Source organism: Sander vitreus, chromosome 12 (assembly GCF_031162955.1).
Source record: "Sander vitreus isolate 19-12246 chromosome 12, sanVit1, whole genome shotgun sequence".
Lineage (NCBI taxonomy): Eukaryota > Metazoa > Chordata > Actinopteri > Perciformes > Percidae > Sander > Sander vitreus.
Window position 1 is genome coordinate 5515765 of NC_135866.1, and position 15829 is coordinate 5531593.

At 39.5% G+C, this 15829-nt stretch overlaps 1 protein-coding gene across 2 annotated transcripts in view; it reads left to right on the forward strand.

Annotated features, from left to right (window-relative positions):
• Positions 1 to 15829, forward strand: part of kirrel1b (kirre like nephrin family adhesion molecule 1b) — a 114119-nt gene that overhangs the window by 83401 nt on the left and 14889 nt on the right. For both annotated transcript variants that reach the window (XM_078263354.1, XM_078263355.1), the window contains exons 5-10: positions 5396 to 5546; positions 6784 to 6889; positions 8073 to 8221; positions 9359 to 9486; positions 11283 to 11409; positions 14024 to 14124. In XM_078263354.1, the coding sequence (XP_078119480.1) occupies positions 5396 to 5546; positions 6784 to 6889; positions 8073 to 8221; positions 9359 to 9486; positions 11283 to 11409; positions 14024 to 14124 (762 nt within the window). The remainder of the gene's footprint in view (positions 1 to 5395; positions 5547 to 6783; positions 6890 to 8072; positions 8222 to 9358; positions 9487 to 11282; positions 11410 to 14023; positions 14125 to 15829) is intronic.

Consider the following 15829-nt stretch of genomic DNA (forward strand, 5'->3'; position numbering starts at 1 on the left):
GATTTGATTCCCACTTGGGCCACATCCTGTAGTTAAATAGATGTACTTGTGGTATTTCACCTCTTCAAAGAAACTGGTATTGCCATCGTAAATCACAAGAAAAGAGAAGCACATGTGGATACAGAACACACACATCCTAGATATCAGTCGCTTTGCACACTTTAATGTCGTAACAAAACTTGGAACATGCTCAGACGCAAGACTAATTAACCCACGTGCACAGCCACGCACGCACGCACGCACGCACGCTCGCACACATGGCAGGAACTGTGCTGAATGACACTCATAATCACAGTGGTATATTCTGCACTCTTTTTTTCCCACATCCACACTCTTCACACTCCCATATACTATAATATGAAATTATTCCCACACACACATACACACACACACACAACCATATGCACACAGAAGCAGCAGGGAACACTGACTCACACACTCAAATACAGATGTTTTTACATCTCTTGCAGCCAGTTCTATGCCCCCCACACATGCTCATACATATTACATGTTGCTCTCATGTTACCGTGTTACTGACCACTACAGAAAAGGCTGTACACACTTTCTTGACATAATTTGTAGCTGCATTGCAAAGCACCTCACCTCCAGATTCCAACAACACTGAATTGTATTGTTCTTATTGCACAGAACAAGATTTATTGCTTATGTTTTATGGCTGCAACCAAGAATAAATTATTGATTCATCTATCAATTATTTTCAGATGAATAAAGAAATCCTTTCCTGTAATCTATAAAATGTCAAACAGAACAATGCCTATGCAAATTCACAAAGCCTAAAGCTTGATTTATACTTCTGTGTTAAATCTACGCCGTGGCTACTTACGTAAGTACGTGGACACACAAACCTATGCCCAGGGGCGCCGCCAGGAACTTTGGGCCCCATGACAAAAAATCAAATTGGGCCCCCTCTGCGCAGCTGTTGTCACCACATCTCTAGGACCTAACTGTCCCATCAAAAGCTTTACATAACTCTAATTAAAGGCTTGCAACTGTCTTGCTTCTTGTAGTTCAATACTAGCACTAGCACAATATTTAATGCTTGTGATTTGTACATGCATGCAAGTCTAGTATGCAGTTCACTATTTGATGCAAAATTAAAAGCAACCGTAAAAAATGTGCTGAAGCCCATCTTTTACAGTCTCAGTGTATTTTTATTGTAAAATTTGACAAAATGGAAAATTCTCTAACAAAATTATTATTATTATTATTATTATTATTATTATTATTATTATTATTAATGAAAGACAGTGAAGAGTCTGTGGGGAGAAATCCCCACAGACTCCCTGCAATGATGCTAACTGGCATGTCATTGAACACAATGTTGCTCACCTTCTTCACTGGGACAGGGAGGGGCACAGTTAGGGGGAGACTGGGGTGCTGCTGACTCATCTGTTGTTAAGTAAAAGGGGCAGGGACAATGATTTAATATGAATATCTTGCTAAACGTTTCCCTGCACTGATTAAATGGTGATTAAATGTAGGCTAACACTAGTCTGTAGCTAGCTAGCTTATTTCACTATGGACATTAAGCCAACAGGTTAATACCACTCACAGACTATAGGCTACCCACCTTTCTTGGTGAAAAACTGGGTTACAGTTTGACACCCTTTCCGTTGTCTTTCCTCTCTCTCTTTTCTCTCTTTCCTTTTTTGAAAGCCAGATTTTGATTTAACGTTACTTGGTAACATCGTGGTCACTGTAGCTAGTTCTGGCACATCTACTGACTGCAACTAAACACCGTCACTGAGTGCGCTAAGGCAGGACCAAACAATTTCATGCAGATACAGGGGGATGGTCGTTCAATATGGATGTTTACTTTTTGGTCAATGGGGATATTTAACTTTTACTGCCAAAAAACAAGTAAAAACAAAGAGATCATTAATTGTATTATTATATTTGAAATATATATACTGAATGATGATGGTTTAATCATTTTATATTAGTTTTTACATGGGCCCTTGGAATTGTCCTAACCCCTATACGGCGCCCCTGCCTATGCCGGACCCTACACTGTAGCCTGAAAAATGTAACTACATGTCGTGGCGACATGTCGTTGCATTTCCCACCGACTCATTTCCTGGTTCTCTTCTCCATAAACAACATGAAATCAAGGAGAGGGTTAACTTTTCCTGCTACAGATTTCCCACCGTGGTCAGAAAGCACAGGGGAGACACTGTCTCCCCTGTGCTTTCTGACCACGCTGGCTCTATGACTCTAGAGTCACTACTCGCTACGAAGCTAATCGCCATCACTCTCTCACTTTCTCCCTCGCTCTATCACCCACTCCCCACACACACACACACACATGCCGGCTCGACGCACACACCAACGCAAGTATAAACTTCAGGCCACTTACTTAGGCTACAGCAAAAGCTCTGCGTGGAGCCTCTGCAGAAGCTTAAATCACGCTTAAGATCTCTTCTTCAAATTGCTTCTTCTCTGATCCATTAACCAACACTCAAATACGTATTTACCATAATCGAAAATGATATGAAAGTGAGCAGAAAAATAGTTGTTTTAACTGATTACAGTTTTTTTCGATTGCTAAACGACAGTGGGCACAACTGAAGCCACGTGCGAAACTCTAACTACAGTCTGCACTACCAACAGTCACCTGAGCTAAACAGTTCACATCACCTGCAAAACTCATTCCAAGCAACACAACTCTTAACACACGTCTCAAAACAGGCTCAGTGCAGTCAAACACTATGAACAATCCTCACTGAGATAACCCACACTGTCACTCAGAACACACTGAGAGTAAAAACACTAGCGTCAAACACCAAGGCAGAAATTACAAACTTTCTCATCTTTACAGTTTGAACAATTTGAGTGACTTCACATTACTCAATAGTTTCTTTAAAGAAAAATATAGATTTTACAATATACCAATTTTTACATAAGGTAAACAAGAAGGAATGAAAATCAGCAATGTGCTTCAATATAGTATTTTGTCTCTAGTAATTTATGGAATTACTGGAAAAAAAAAAAATAAAGGTGCATAACAGTAACAAAGTCACTAATCCTGTGTTAGTGTGACTAATCCTGCCTCTCTCCAGCATCATGCAGCAAGTTTTCTTCATCACACTGGATGTCTGCATCATCTCTAAATACTAATGAATGTGGTGTTTCCATTGCTTTAATCTCCAATACTTTCTGAAAAACAGAAAGCAGTATTACTATAGTAAAGATATAGTGTTTTTCACATTTTTTTTATAGCTGTGTATGTAACTTCAGATATCTTACCTGGACATATTGGTATCTTTGCTGTTTCTCTCAAATGGTACAGTGTATAATTGTCTCATTCTTATTTGGTGTTTGTATACAAAAAAGGCTTTCTGAGCTTTTTCTATATAAATACCGTATATTAGGGGTGCACGATTCAGAAAATGTCACGATTCGATATCGATTTTCAGGCTCAAGATTCGATTCAAAATCGATTTTTCGATTCAAAAACGATTCTCGATTAAAAAAACGATTCACAGTATGTAAATGTAGTTACTTTTCCCATGCGATTGCAGTAGACTTACAATAAAAAAAATAAAAAAATAATAAATATATATATATATATATATATATATATATATATACTAGGTCTGTCAATCGATTAAAAAATGTAATCGAATTAATTACATACTCTGTAATTAATTAATATAAATTAATCACATACATAATTAACGGTGCCTGAACCGATACTTTTTAATAAAGTTAAAAAAAAAAGAAAAAAAAAGAAAGGTACTAAACAACAGTTGGCGACATTAAAGAACTTATTTATTGCTAAGGCCATATGGTCAAAATTAAATGATTTAATAATAATGTAATAACTATAACAATAACTTATTTCACTAATAAATTGCTGTTGAACGACAAAATCAACCACCAGATGGGAAAAGGACATTTAACAATAACTTCGAATACACCACAAGGCTGTAAATTACCAGTTTCATTGAACGCACCGTCTGTGTTTTGCCGACGTTGGCAGCTGCAGATTGTTACACCCCGGTGTTGAATCCTCTACAGTGAAATACAGACAAACTTTACACCGTTTAGCGTTAGCTGTCAGCATTTTAACCGTTTTTAATCCTGCTACTACCTAGCGGTAGGCTAACATTAGCTGCTGTTGAGTATAGTGTTAACTAGAGTCGCGTGCAGCTGTGTTTGTGTTGCCTGTAACGTCTGTTTCAGAGCATCAGAGAGAAGTGCAGACATATCAGTGGCACCAGATTTCGTACCCAACCCTATTCAGGAAGAAGATTTGTATAAGTAAATGTTCCAATCAATGATCCAGGCAGCACATTCTCGTCTCCCTCCTTCATTTTACAGTCCAATGGTGGCTAGAACGGCTCCGGGTCAAACGTCAATATGGAATGGATTAATCTGCATTATTTTTTTTCGTTATTTTGACAGCCCTAATATATACATATATATGAATCGATTTTGAATTGGTAGAGCTTGAATTTTTGCACACCCCTACCGTATATGTTCACTAACTAGTATAAAACAAGACACCTGCTTAGGCTTTCAGCTAAAATTGCAGTGTTTGATAGGCACCAGACTGTAATCTATTCTGTTTTAAATGCGTGGTTAACAGTTTTAACAGCAGTGTGTTACCATTTGAACAAAGTGCTGTAAATCCACAGTGTTGTGCAGGTTGTGGTTAAAGTCATAGGATAAGTCTGTAGAGTTTTAAAAACTGTGTTCAAGCGATGAAAAACGAACTAGAGTTTGGTCCACATGAACTGCTGCTGTGCAGACTGTAGTTAGAGTTTTGCACGTTACTCCAGTTGTGCCCACTATCGTTTAGCAATCGAAAAAAACTATATGTATGTTTTAGCACTACTGTGTTTTCTTTTTCACGTAAGTATTTCGCTCTCATTTTGACTGCGGAGTCAAATGTCCTTGTAAAACTGAATTGCTTGCAGTAATTGAAAGAACCTTTTGCAGACAGTTATTTTCCTGCACCAACATGAAATGTCTGAATTATGATTATAAAAGTCCTAGCACGGATTTCTGTAACAATGTCATTTAAACAGTTTGTCTTTTGCACTTTTTAAGTTTCCAACTTTTTATTTCTTTCCTGCACCATGTCTAAAATGTTTTATTTCTACCTCCAGATTGATGTTTCATATACCCATGTTATGCCATATCTTTATCTCTCTTGGCTCCATTAGTAACCTTGCTATGTCTATCTCCTTCCTCCTCCCCTTCTTCTCTCTTATTTCTCCCATGATATTTCCCAATCCATCCTTTTTTTTTGTCCTTTTCATCCTTCCCCATCGACCGTGCGCCTCCTCCTCTTCTTTGATCTGTTTCTGTCTGCTCCTCTCTCTAAATTCCACCCACACCATCCTCTCTCTATTTCTTTGTCGAACAGGAAGTGCTACCGGACAGGAAGAGGGTGACGACCAGGAGTTACTTGCACATCATACCTGTGGACAAAGACAGCAGCAGCAATTTCACCTGTGTGGCCAGCAATCCGGCGGTGCCGATGGGCAAACGAGCCACTGTTACCCTCAACGTGCACCGTATGTTGCCCTTTTTCTCTGTCAGAGTGTAAAGGCCCTGACACACCAAGGCGACCGTCGGCTGTCGGTCCAAGTTGGACACAGAACTTTCACCCAGATGACCAGGGTTCATGTCCCACGTGTCACTAAAACGTACATTTTGTCCCGTTCTTGTGCCGCATGTCAGTTAAACGTTTGTCCCGCCCTAGAGCGTCAAAAAGTGATGCCAAGAGTCCCGACCAAGTGTGTCTAAATAAGACGCTAAAGGAGACTTTTTGACGCGATGGGAGTGAGAATGTGTTGGTGTGACTGTTGCCACGCATTGGCCTTTGTCTGCCTCTTTTGTTTAATCCACCGTTGGCAGTCGGCTGAACAGCCAATCCATCTGATTGGCTGAAATCTGTAGGGAGGAAAGCAAACAAACGACTGTGAGAGCGCACACAAAAGGCTCTTTTTTTAATGTCCTCTGATCAATCCAAGAGCTGTCAAAACTAGCCAAACATGATGTTCAAATGTTCCTTCTAAAAAACACGCTTATCTATTTTTGCACATTATGTCCATAAGATGGCAAACGTTCAACGAGAAACTAATGTTCTACCGTCAAATTTAATATAAAGACCGTAACTGGGCTGTTTTTGTGCAGGCGCATAGCAAAATCACACTATAATTTGAATTAGCTGCACCTGGAACGTAATCGTTATCGAAAAACTAAACACGTGCCGTGTTGATGAATTTACAGCTGCTGTTTTTCACCATTCTCTAACTTGGGCTGGTTCCAGGTTTGATTCAGCTGTTTGCATTGATTTGGCACAATCTTTGGAGCCAGTAAGCTCATTTTCCCCTGAAGCAGTTGAGCAAGTTGATTTTCTTCAACATCTGGAAATCCTGATACTTTTTGTGTTTTAAGGGATTTCAGTCGTGTCCCTGAAGAAATAAGGAATGATTGCTCACAGGGAAACTGTAGTTTGAATTTTCAATCAAAAAGATTTATTTGTTTTTCCAACCCAGTGTAGTTAGTAATTACTGTGAGAATAACTGCAGTAACAGTAGATGTTGATGCAGTACTGTGTTAGTACAGAGGGCTGTAGAAAAGTAGGGTTTTAAAAGAACATAGTTAATTGTGAAATGTACAATTTGTGTGACTTATTTGTGTAGGAAATCAGTCCTCATGCTGCCTGGCACAGCTAAAACTTAACAGTCATTCAGTTTAACTTTAGTTTTACATTGACTGTGTATCTCTCTTTATCTCTCTGTGTAGATCCTCCTACGGTGACCCTGTCCATCGAGCCTCGCTCCGTCCTGGAGGGCGAGAGAGTCACCTTCACCTGCCAGGCCACTGGCAACCCTCCCATCATCGGCTTCAGGTCTGAATTACACTTCATCAGAATTTATACCCAATTGACTTTGAAGAGCCCCTATTATGCTTTTGGGGATCTTTTTTGTGAATGTAATAGTACAAAAACACATTTTACTCCAAATGGAGGTTTCTCTCCCACAGACAGCACTTTTTCACAACTGCCTGAAACGCCACGCCCACATTCCTGTTTGAAATTCCTCAATTAGTGATGTCACTGATTGAGATAGCCAGCCCAGTTTTTCATATGTACTGCCCATGTATTTGCACAGCCAGCCCTGGCTTGTTTGGATGTGGTTGACCAATCACAACAGAGTGGGCCAGCTGACCAATCAGAGCAGATTGGGCTTTTCAGACGGAGTGTTTCAGGCAGAGGAGCTGCAGCAACGGGCAGTATGAGAAACATATGTTTTTTGAACATCAAAGCATATAAACCTATTCTAGTAGACCTTAAGAATACAAATGTGACGCTGAAAAGGAGTATTAAGAGGGCTCTTTAATATAAGAAAAATCTGTACTATTCAAACAAACAAAATGTTACCACTCCCTTTGACATCATTGTTGCAACTTTATGTCTAGGTCAGGATGTGATGGACTTTTTGATGGTGCTCAATGTTTTTTAGGGACAGTGTTTCATTTGATTCCTGCAGTCCAGCATCAGGAGCCAGAGTGCAATTATGTTAAATGCCAATAGATTTCTCTTTCATCTATTCCGATCTACGGCTTGGAGGCAATCCTGAATTGTAATTTCTGCTTGCAGAAACAGAATTGGAGAAAGTATTGAACGGTCAAACAATTAAACACAGACTTTAATCTTAAGTGACAGCACCGAAGTACTGAAATTGCTAAATGCTGGACTTAAACGGTGGTTTTAATCTGAGGTTTGAGACTCCAGCAGAGGTCCCAGTGTGGGAGCACTGCCAGGCACTAGACTTATTGAGTGTGTATTAAAATGTCATCTAATGTGCATTATGGTTATATGGTTTTGAACTATATATCTGGATAACAGAACGGATAAGAAATATAGCTGTCCCTCAGGTTTTGACATCAAGGCTTTTTTAAATATTAGTTTAATAGCTTTAATTGATTATATAAAAACTCCCATTGTCTAATAGTGGAAATCTAACATTTGGATCACATAATGATTTGTAACGCTTGGAAACTGCTGAAATGGTGACGTGTTTCTATGCCAGGTGGGCCAAAGGGGGCGTGCTGCTGGAAGGGGCCAGGGAAAGTGTGTTCGTCACCACGGCAGATCACTCCTTCTTCACCGAGCCCGTGTCCTGTCAGGTTTTCAACGTCGTGGGAAGCACCAACGTCAGCATCCTGGTGGACGTGCACTGTGAGTAGAGTGCAAATCAGAGTTAGATGGGGACTCAAGTTTGAGACTTGGACATGAGTCGCACTTAAAGGAACACGCCGACTTATGCGGTCTTTAGCTTATCTAATAAACTAAATAATTCTAGAATAGATAGCTGTATTCTTCAGATGTTTTACAAAGCTCTTTTGCAGAGTGTCTTATCATTTGGCCTTATTTGTGCCTTTGGTAACATGTATATTAAGAACCAGAAGAAACTGCAACGAATAGTCAAAACAGCCAGTAAGATCACTGGAGTTGATCAGGTATCTGTAGCTCAAAAAAGACAGAACAAATTCTAAATGATTCAACCCACCCTCTTCATCAGAATTCTTTAAGAAGTAACAGGTCAAGTGGGAGACTCCTGCATAGGAAAATTAGGACTACAAGGTACAGCAAGTCTTTTGTGCCTACAGCAATTAGACTGCACAACAATAGACTTATAAGCTCTTAGGCATCTTAAACTATGAGCATATTGTATATATCAACACTCAACTTTTAAATACTTGCATGTCATGTTTCCTCAATGTTTTAACTGCCTTGTCTGTCTTGTCCTTGTTTTCCTGTCTTTTAATGTTTTGTGTTTATGTTTTTAATGTTATGCAGTAGGCTGTATAACGATGGAGCGTGTAATGGTGACCACATGAATTTGTGGATAATAAAGTTTACTTTACCTTGACCTTATTCACCGTAACCCCCAGAGTTAGACAAGTCGATACATACCGTTCTCATCTCCGTGCGTGTTGTAACTCTCTGACGCCCCCAGCGCTAGCTAAACCTAGCACAGATCCTGGAGGTAACCGGTTCCAACTAGCCTACTGCTCTGAATAAGTGACAAAATAACGCCAACATGTTCCTGTTTACATGTTGTGATTTGTATAGTCACAGGGTGTACAAATAACAAGGTCACTATGCTTTTACTATATAGTAATTGTTGACTCTATTACTCCAACTCTGAGCGAACTCCAGGCGAACTCTCTGCTCCTCACCACAGGGCTTCAGGTGCTGCTAGCAAATCACTCTGCGTTATTTTTTCACTTATCCGGAGCAGTAGGCTAGTTGGATTTCATTAACATGTATTCACGCACAGGGGTTTTAATTCTCTTCCTCTCTTACTTTCAGTTGGCCCGATACTGGTAGTGGAGCCCAGGCCAGTTACTGTAGATGTGGACTCTGACGTCGCTCTGAACTGCAAGTGGTCTGGAAACCCCCCGCTCACCCTCACCTGGACCAAGAAGGGCTCCAGCATGGTGAGAACAAACCATCGGACCTTCCCCTGACTTTTGAGCTTGAACCTTTACATTTTATATTCATGGCTGATTTAAGTTTTTATTCCACTAAAATGTCAAACATTTAAATGTATGCAGGAAGAATGAGAAAGCCAGAGCACCATATAAGTATGAGTGTAAATCTTACTGCTAGTACCACAGCCAAATCCTCCAGAAAAGCCCAATCTCAGCCTACATGTACAGTATAGGGCTGCACAATAAGAGGAAAATATGCGATATTCAATAACGATATTACCTGTGATACATAAACAGTAGGGCTGTCAAAATAACGCGTTCATTTCGATTAATTAATCTGAGAATAAAAAATAACGCAGATTAATCCATTCCATATTGACGTTTGACCCGGAGCCATTCTAGCCACCATTGGACTGTAAAATGAAGGAGGGAGACGAGAATGTTCTGCCTGGATCATTAATTGGAACATTTACTTGTAAAAATCTTCTTCCTGCCAACTCTGGCTACCGAAATCTGGTGCCACTGATATGTCTGCTCTTCTCTCTGATGCTCTGAAACAGACGACAGGCAGTTAACACTATACTCAACAGCAGCTAACGTTAGTCTACCGCTAGCTAGTAGCTGGATTAAAAACGGTTAAAATGCTGACAGCTAACGCTAAACGGTGTAAAGTTTGACTGTGTTTTACTGTAGAGGATTCAACACCGGCTAACGTTAGCCTACCGCTAGCTAGTAGCTGGATTAAACACGGTTAAAATGCTGACAGCTAACACTAAACGGTGTAAAGTTTGACTGTGTTTTACTGTAGAGGATTCAACACCGGGATGTAACAATCTGCAGTTCAATGAAACTGGTAAACTACAGCGTTGTGGGGCATTTGAAGTTATTGTAAATGTCCTTTTCCCATCTGGTGGTTGTTTTTGTCGTTCAACAGCTATTTACTAGTGAAATAAGTTATTGTTATTGTTATACATTATTATTAAATCATTTAATTTTGGCCAAATGGCCTTAGCAATAAACAAGCCGTTCTTTAATGTCACCAACTGTTGTTTAGTACCCTTTTTTTTTCTTTTCTTTTTTTACTTTCTTAAAAAGTATCGGTTCAGGCAGCATTAATTATGTATGCGATTAATTTCGATTAATTAATCACAGAGTATGTAATTAATTAGATAACATTTTTTAATCGACTGACAGCCCTAATAAACAGATATTAAAGTGTACTCAGTTCTGCTGCTTTCAGTATTCAGCCGAAATACAACAAACTGCTTGTTGAATTTAGAACAAATGAAAGGAAATCCTTTCTAACTTTCCTTTATTGAACAAATTGAACATTTAATTGAAAATAAAAAGCAGTACTAAAAAAGAACGACGTTCTACTGATATTTCTTTCAACTTACACAAAAAAATGTGTCTTTCACGATGTGTGGCAGCCTGTCGCCGTGTGTTTATTGCGCCAGTTGATATCGCGATGCCGATTAAAAAAAACCCGATATGCAGCCCCACTACAGTATATTAATGTCTGGACTTCATAAATGTTTGCTCAGTTGTAAAGCACACAATAAGAACGGAGACTCCGTCTTCATATCTTAAATCTTTAATTCATGCCTAACAAGTTACGAAAAAGCTCCAGGAAAGAATTAATGGAGCCTGCTGAGTAAATCAACATGTTTTATGAATTAAATATAGATCTCCCTCTCTCTTTTTAACATCTATTTTCCCCCGTCTGTCTATATCTACTCTCCACCGCGCAATGCTACTATCCCGCTTCTCATGCATACTTGTACTTGTGTTTGTGTGTCCAGGTGCTCAGCAACAACAACCAGCTGTATCTGAAGTCTGTGAGCCAGGCCGATGCAGGCCAATATGTCTGCAAGGCCATTGTGCCGCGGATTGGAGTGGGAGAGACTGAGGTTACACTCACTGTCAACGGTCTGTTACTATCTAATTACTATGGAAGAGGTTTAGGGCCAGATGTGAAAAAATGTATTTGAGTTCTGAAAATAAAGTCAGAATTCTGACTTTTTTTCTCTCAGAATTCTGACTTTATTCTCAGAATCGTGAGATTTTTTTCTTCTCAGAATTCAGACTTCATTCTAAGAATTATGACTTTAAGAAGAACTCAATACATTTTTTCACATGTGGCCCACGCCTTTTCCGCAAATTACAGTGGTGATATTAGAAAAAATTCTAAAAATGTATAGTTCATCCTAGGGCTGGGCAATATATCGATATTATATCCACATCGATATATGAGGCTAGATATCGTCTTACATTTTGGATATGGTAATATCGTGATATGACACAAATGTTGTCTTTTCCTGGTTTTACAGGCTGCATTACAGTAAAGTGATGTCATTTTCTGAACATACCAGACTGTTCTAGCTGTTCTATTGTTTGCCTTTACTCACTTAGTCAATATTTGTCAAAACTCTCATTGTGTTAATTTTTTGTGAAAGCACCAATTGTCAACCCTACAATATTGCCGCAATATCGACATTGATGTATTTGGTCAAAAATATTGTGATATTTTTTTTTTTTTCAAATGGCCCAGCTTTACTTGATCCTACGCATGGCAAAGCCCTGCTTCTGTGTCAAACATGAATAATGAAAGCACATGGACCATCATAATGTGTTTGTTTAATCTCGAATCATTCTGCACATCCTGCATGTGTCTGTATCTCTCAGTGGTGGAATGTAACTAAGTACATACATGTACTCAAGTACTGCACTCAAGTACAACTTTGAGGTACTTGTACTTTACTTTTCTTTTCATGCCACTTTCTACTTCTACTCCGCTACATTTCAGAAAGAAAAATTGTACTTTTTACTCCACTACATTCATCTGACAGCTTTAGTTACTAGTTACTTTACGAATTAAGATTTTTGCACACAAAACACATGTAGTTCATAAATTATGATTATTTATTATAAATGAAACTAGCCAACAATATGTCTACAAGTCCAGCGAAAATGATTAGCCCATTAAACACACAACTGTTTGGATCGTTTCCAGTTTCTAAAATGTGTGGATTGTCCTGCATTGAGTACCTTTACTTTTAATACTTTAAGTACATTTTCCTGATGATACTTACATACTTTCACTTAAGTAACATTTTCAGTGCAGGACTTTTACTTGTAACAGATTATTTTTACAGTGTGGTATTGGTACTTCTACTTCTACTACTAAGTAAAGGATCTGAATACTTCCTCCACCACTGGTATCTCTCTGCCTGTATCTCTCTGGCAGCTGAAGCCACTGAATGTACAGAGTAGAGTTCTGCATGGGCTTAGTATTTCTGTCGATCCAGCCTGATTCATTCCAGCCTAAGCCTGACCCAAACCCAAACGCTAATTTTTCAGCCCTAAACAGGCCCAAAGCCAACATTTCAATGTCAAAACTCTCTCCCACCAGAGACCGGCAATTACTTAATAAATCAAAACTGATTCACCAAGAACACAATGATGAAAAAGGGAGTTCACAAATGCTCCTTAAATTCTAGCCAGCTCACAAAGTGCAACATTCTTTGGCATGTCCTTGCAAATTACATGTTGCTGAAAGCTTGGTAGTGGCTATACTTTGACGCTCGTCCACTAAAGACCAGACCGTGTGTGACGGACAATAAAGTTTTATCTTATCTTACAGTCATCCGGCTATAATGAAGCCATTTTTCAGAACTCTTCATACTGTCTGCATTGCTAACATATATCTTGGCCAAACAGTTACATAATCTCTCCTCAAACCACCAGAACATTTCATACATGTCTCTAAATAAGCTCGCTGGACCAAAACACTGGCAACACCTCTCACATTTAGAAAGCAAACCTTGTCACTCATAACACACTGACCTAAAAAACACTAAGAACAGGGAGCATTACATAAATGATCAACTTTTATCTTCGAAGTTTGAATGATTTACACATAAATCATTCAAACTGTAAGCATTTCACCTTTCACTTTGACTGTACTAATGTTGTTTCAATACTATGTTAACAAAGATAATACAAAAATATTTGCATCTTCCACTCCTTTCTCGTCATAGACTGCAAACCATGATGCATCGCTTTTCTGGAGCCATTTATACTCCAGCAGAAGAAAGTTATTGGATGGTTGTACCACAGCTAATATGATCACTTTCTGTTTTGGGATTATACACAATTTGATACAAGAGGTGAACAGTAGTCCTGCTGTAGATATTTATGGCATAGGTTTCGACTTTATAGTTCAGCATCAGATTTCCCCTGTTGAAAAATTGACACAATATTTGGGCTGGGCGATAATTGTATTACATCTATGAAATCTACTCCCTGCTGGTCCATGGTTCTTATAGTAAGGGTAGATGTGGTGTTGATTTTTTGTTAAGTTGAATGCAAGTGTACTTCTCAAACCTTGTGCTTTGTTGTAGTAATCCTCTTATGTCTCTGTTTTCTCCATCCCTCCCTCTCTCTCTCTCGCTCTCTCTCTCCCTCTCTCTCTCTCTCTCTCTCTCTCTCTCTCTCCCTCTCTCTCTCTCTCTCTCTCGTCCTGCCTCCCTCCCTCACTCAGGCCCCCCCATCATCTCCAGTGATCCAGTCCAGTACGCTGTCAGAGGGCAAAGAGGAGAGATCAAGTGTTACATCGCGAGCACCCCCCCACCTGATAAGATCGTAAGTCCATCCTTGGAAGTTGTAATCTGCTGCAGAGGTGCTCGACCTTTTTCAAATTGCGTACACCTCAAACATAATCACAATGCCTCCTCAAACTAAATGATTTCTGCGTTCTCTCTTCTGCTCTTGTTACATTCTAAACTGTCGGCACAAGTGGCACTGTTCTCCAACTGTGTCACGAGTATTCAAGAACAATCTGTTCCTCCTCTTTGGCGGAAGGTGTGACTCATCAAAAACAGCTGCTGTAGTGTTTGGTTGAAATAAAAAGGGGAGACGCAGAGTACTGAATGTTGGAGTGCAGCAGATAAGAGAACACTGCTTCTAGTGTAACTTGTAGTAATAGTTACCTTGTTATCTTCACCATTAAAGGGCCAGTGCAGCGCCTATGCCATCTTGAGTTTAGTATGAATTGGACCAACCAGCCAATATCGTTCCAGTTCAGTGATCCCTTTCAAAGTGGTACCCGTCTTTTCCAGATTGCCTAGGCAGCAAACTGTAATGGAATATCCTCCTGAATGTGCCAGAACTGCACGCTGTTTTTTCATTCCTCTTTTCTTAAAGTCGCTGAGTTCAACCCCTGATCAAACTACAGTTTAATGTAAAGTGTCTGTGCATTATATACTGTAAGTGGCAAAATGAGCTTCATGGCATGTGATACAAACCTTTAAAAAAGGGAAATACCAGACTGCTCATAAATCACACAAAAAAGAGGCCATAAAATGGGAATAAATCCAGTGACGACATTTGGGTTTGAAGGCTAGAATGAGTGAGAAAGGGTGTGGGGGCTAAACAGACTGAAATGAGAGGGAGAGTGATGGAGGGAGAGTAAAATTCTGTACCTTTCAGCGTCAATTATCCAATTGTGCAGTGCCGACATGACAGAAATCAGAGCTTTTAGGAAGCTTCAGCCGGGCAGGGAGCTCAGAGCATATAATGTGATACGACATTATAGTCTCGGCTTAATGCAGAGACAAGGACTTATAAAATATGGAGTGTGAGGCCGTGTGTGTGTGTGTGTGCGTGTGTGTGTGTGTGTGTGTGTGTGTGTGTGTGTGTGTGTGTGTGTGTGTGTATAAAAGAGGCAAAATGAGAGATTGAGAAAGAGAGACAGAGGTGGTGCAACAAAATTGTGAGGACAAAAGAAAGAAAGTGAAGGATTTTGCGAGGCAGACTGTGGAGACAGAAAAGACGCATTATGTAAGATTGTCAGAGGGAGAGAATAAAAACGCAGAAGATTTGGGTCTTTTTTTAATTTCTCCCTCCCACTCTTGATCACATTCTTGCTCATTTTTTTCAAAACCAGGTTAAAAGGTACATTAGCCCAACATATGGCTCTATGTATATTTGATATCACCTTGTTCCATATTTAATACGCTCAAATTTCTACCTCAGCAGATTTTAAGCAGAAAAACTTGCTTGAGTTTTTATGGCTCATGTACACTTGCTGCACTCTGTATAGCTGTTTGTGTGTGTGTAACTGTGTGAGAGTGTAACTGTGCGAGTGTCTGTGTGTTCTCTGTTTATTTTATTTCATGTTTCATTTGAGGAATTTCTTTCTTTCCCAGCCTGAAAAGTTGCTGCACAAACTTTAAGTAGGCACATACTGCACCAGGAGGGGAAAAAAAGCATACAGCAAGGTGTGAGAATATAATATGTTTTGCTTAAAAAGTATTTCCTGCCCAGACTCGCTTTAGTCTCTCTTAAC